The 4,615-nt window shown below is 45.3% G+C and overlaps 1 protein-coding gene across 1 annotated transcript in view; it reads right to left on the reverse strand.

The window, feature by feature from the left end:
• Trim44 (tripartite motif containing 44) overlaps positions 1–3,289 on the reverse strand; it is a 106,341-nt gene extending 103,052 nt beyond the window's left edge. Inside the window, exon 1 of the mRNA XM_031371156.1 lies at positions 2,144–3,289. Coding sequence (XP_031227016.1) covers positions 2,144–2,809 — 666 coding nt within the window. The 5' untranslated portion in view covers positions 2,810–3,289. The remainder of the gene's footprint in view (positions 1–2,143) is intronic.
• Between the last annotated feature and the right edge of the window lie 1,326 nt (positions 3,290–4,615).

Genomic DNA, 4,615 nt, shown 5'->3' on the forward strand with positions numbered 1-4,615 from the left:
GGGTATTTGGTTCCCCCTTTTAAGAAGGAATGAAATGTCCACCTTTTGGTCTTCCTTCTTCTTGAGTGGCTTTATCAACTTCTAATAAATATATTTACTAACCTACTGTGTAGCAGCCAGTATTTCATGGTACTATTAATATATTAGAAAAAGAAAAGAAAATCCATGAAACAGAAGATACTCAAAATAGATATAAACACTAAAGAAACAGAATATATATATATATATGCACACATAGTACACACACATATACGCATATGTGTACACATACCTATTTCTATAAATTATTGAAAATAAAAGAGATAATCTAACTGAGTCTGCTCTTTTGACCTGATAGTACTTTACAAAAGAGGAAATACAAAAGATACTTGGAAACCAAAGGAATGAAATTAAAACCACAATTGCATGTTAAATAATTAGCATGATGAGAAAAAATAAAAATATTATTAATACCAAGTAGTGGTGAGTACTTAGGGCAACAAGAAGTGTCTTTATAATCATGCAAACTAGAACAACCACTTGGAAAGCAGATGGTACCATTCGATAGTATTTCCAGTTAAAGATAGAAAAATAGGTATCAGGAGGCATGATCAAGAATACTTAGACCTGCATTATATTTTGAAGGAGTGTGTCATTTTGTTTTTGAGACAGGAATTTCACATGATAGGCTGGCTTCAAACTCACTAGAAAACTAAGATTGACCCTGAAGTCTGATCCTACTGCATTCACCTCTGGAATGCTGGAATTATAGGCATGAGCCACCTTGCTAAGTAACTGTTTATAAAAGCAAGAAATTCCAGAAGCTGAAAATAAGTTAGATTTTATGTACACAATGATTTTTGGCATATCTATAAAATGGAATTCAATATACCAATGAAAAGTAAATTGCAGCCAATGGGTGAATCACACAAATATATCTAAAAATGCACATGCACGCACACACACACACACACACAAACAACAAAAAAAAGAAAAACCAAAACCAAAACAAACTCAAAACACTTCATGACAATAATGTAAAAACCATAATGTCAATTCAAGTTTAGAAATGCATACAAATGCTGCAAACACAAAGATAACCATGAAAATTGTTACCGCAAAAGTCAAGAAATGGCTACCAAAACACAGTTATAACTGGAGTTATGAAGTGTCAATATTACTAATAATAGTAGTAATACTACTACTACTAATCCAATTAGTAATTATAAGTACTAATGATGATTTCTGATCTGGATGGAGGTCTCGTGACTATTTGCTCTGTGGTTATTTGTTAAGCTATATATTTTGTGCTATATATATTCTGAAATGTGTACTTCACATATAAAAGTAGGAATAAAAGAAATATTAATATGGAGTATTTTCATTGTCAAAATAGTAGTTATATTGAGGCCAGCAGTTGTAAGACTGCACAGGGAAACAAAAGCAATAACAGACGTTTACCAACACTCATTACTTAATGAACACAGAACACAGAAAAACTGTTCTTATCAATGTAGCAGTCTACTGTATATATAGCCAACCCAAATGCAATCAATATTTACTAAATGTCTACTACTGACAAGAAACAGGCCCAAGCTGAATACATCAAAATCTGGCCAGTGAACATAAAAACCTCCATCTCCACACCAATGTAGCCTTCCAGCTACATTTGTTTCCTACTCTCAGAAAACAAGGAGCCTAAGACAACTCAAGACACACACCCAAACACCTGTACCCATCACCTTCGGAGTCTTCTACTAGAGGAACCAGTTACTTGGTGCTGTCAAAATCACCGTTTCTCACGTTTTCAGGTGGGCAGAGTTGCCATAGCAAGAACCCTAAGTCAAAACATTTAGCCCAACAACGGTGATGATGCAGAAATTGGCCTATTTGGTGTCACAATTCTCATGGAATGGTCTAGCTGAGATCCAGGGAGAAGTAATTTGCAAAGCGTCAGAAATCATACCCAGGATTTTCTGTGTACTTGTATTTTCACAGATGAGAACCCACAACTTGACACTTTCGACCAAAATGGTAGACTAGGCACTGCTTCCAACATGGCGACTCAATTTGTTGAAACATGAAAATGAATGTGGTCACAGCTACGCTATCTGAAATTGGAGGTCCTGTTCCCCTTTGACATGTTTGAATGCCCAATACTCACTCTCAGTTCTTCGAAGGCCTCATCTAGCGTGGACAGCTGGTGGCCCCGGTGAGCCCCAATGACTGGACACAGGACACAGATGAGCTGCCTATCTTCCTGGCAATAGGTGCTCAAATCCAGCCCATGGTCTGGACACTTCCTCTTGGCCACTCTCTCCGCTTCCATCTCTATTTCGGGGTCAAACTCGCTTTCTGCCTCAGTTTCTCCTGCCTCAGATTCTCCTTCTTGGTTGTCTTCCTCCGCCTCACTTTCCTGCTCATCTTCCATCTCTTCCTCACTGTCTTCTTCACTCTCCTCGTCACTCTCATCCTCACTGTCTTCCTCTGTCTCGCTCTCCTCTTCCGTCTCACTGTCTACCTCCGACTCGCTCTCTTCTTCTCCCACCTCGCTCTCTACCTCTCCCTCGGCCTCCCCTTTGGCCTCGACGTCTTCGGGGTGCACGTCGTCCCCGCTGGCTGGCGGGGTCCAGGCCCGGGCGCCATGGACGTACGCGGCCAGGCGGTGGCTCAGGAACTTCTGGCGGTGTGCCTCGGCGTGGCGGCGGCAGTAGCAGAAGCCGCAGTCGCGGCACACCTCCTCCGCCCCGGGCGCCTCGTCGGGTTCGCACTCGTCACACGTGCCGTCGGGAGGCAGCTCCTCGCAGGCCGCGCCCACTCCGGAGGCCATGTGGCTGCAGGGACGAGGCCGAGGCCTAGCGGCTTGCGCGCTCTCCGCCTTCGCCGCGGTGCCTTCTCACGCAGGCTCGCTTCCCCGGGGGACTGACCGGCCGCCCCGCTGGGCTGCGCCGCGTCTGCAGCTGCTGAGGCCTGAGGGCCCGGCCAGCCGTCAGCGCTGGGCCTGGTGCCCACTCGGTCTCTCCGCCGCGCGCCGCGCCGCGCCGCGCCCCGTCCCTCGCGCGCCACTTCCGGCGCGGCAGCCCGCGCCCCGTCGGCCCCTGCGCCGCGCAGCTCGGCCTCCGTTGCCCGGCAAGATCGCGGCCGCCGCGGGCCCACGCCGCCCCGGTTCCACTTTACCCACGCCGTCAGCGGACTCCTTTCACTTCCTGAGTCACTTAAAGCGGCAAGGACCTTTTCTGCGTTTTCCCGCGGGGCTGAGCATCCCGCCGGAAGGAGAAGCCCGAAGGCCGACTCTCCTCACTTGAGCGAGCGACGGGCTCCGCCTCTCCCACGCCCTCCCTGGAGGTGTCAACCTGACCGAAAACCACTAGCCTGCGGTCCCTGCGGACTTATGTCACTCTAGAGACACTGTCCCCGCCCCATTGCAGCCCCAGGATTTTCAAGGGGCCAAAGCCCAAGGCTCTTTATCACACTGAACCTGCCCTCCTGGGATTTCCATAAAGCCCCCCCCCCCAAAAGGGCTGTGTTTGTTCTTCTAGGCTACTGGGGTCTCAGTCTGGCTGAGCAAACAGGCAACATTTTTTGACCCAAAGCAATATTATGCCTTGTGTGTTTGCAAAGTCTATTTGCATCCCGGCCTAGCAAGGATTCAGAATCTCTGGGTAATAGCTGTGTCAGGTGAAGCGGGGTGCAAGGAGATCATATTTTTGAAGTGAGATGCCAACTCCCAGTCACTAACCAGTCACTCTAGATTCAGAGCCGACTCCAAGAGAAAAGAAAGCGGGTGAAACACATTAATCAATGTTAAAATGCCCCAGACCGTGCTGGATCTTTTTGTGGTGTTTTCAAAGCCTGTTTTTAGAACTTTATCCACCAGAGTCCCCAAATCCTAAGGCCACCACTTAGTTTTGTAATCATGGACAAATTAATTCATCTTTATGTTTTTTTCCACTTTAAACACTAACCAAAAAAAAAAAAAAAAAAAAAAAAAAAAAAAAAACCACCAAAAAACCCCACAAAACTATGTAAAGTAGAGATAGTAGCAATATCTCTTTCGTGGGTATTCGTGGATTAAATGTAAAGGAGTCTGTACTGAGTGATCACTAAGCTTTATTACGTTTAGCATAATTTATAGTTAATGCTGACAATAACGACGCTTCAAAGGCCATTTCAATATCTTAAAGGTGAGACATGTTTGACAGGCTACTGATAATGTAGGCATCCCCTTTCCTACCCTCTATGGTTGTCTCTCCAGTAACAGAAAAATTTTTTGTATTTGAGAGAGGAAAGGGGACATTTTGCTCTAGTGGGCAGAGGGAAAGTGGGTTACAGAATGGAAAATAGCTGGGCATGTGACACATGCTTTCCAGCACTTGGGAGGCAGAGACCAGTGGGTCTCTTGAGTTGGAGGCCAGTACCTTCGGGGTTCCAGGACAGGAGTGGCAGTGGGAAGGAGGGAAAGAGAAAGAGATGGGTGGTCTGATTTCATTTTAAAAGAATGCTAGGATTGCCACATCTCCACAAAAACAAGGGGGGGTGTAGATTAACAAACGTTTTAAATAATATTTGATTTCTCTTAATGTATATTTAATCTCTGCGCAGCTTTTGTTAAATATATTTTTTAGAAAGTTGAGAG

This window comes from Mastomys coucha, unplaced genomic scaffold, assembly GCF_008632895.1.
Source record: "Mastomys coucha isolate ucsf_1 unplaced genomic scaffold, UCSF_Mcou_1 pScaffold15, whole genome shotgun sequence".
In the NCBI taxonomy this organism is placed as follows: Eukaryota; Metazoa; Chordata; class Mammalia; order Rodentia; family Muridae; genus Mastomys; species Mastomys coucha.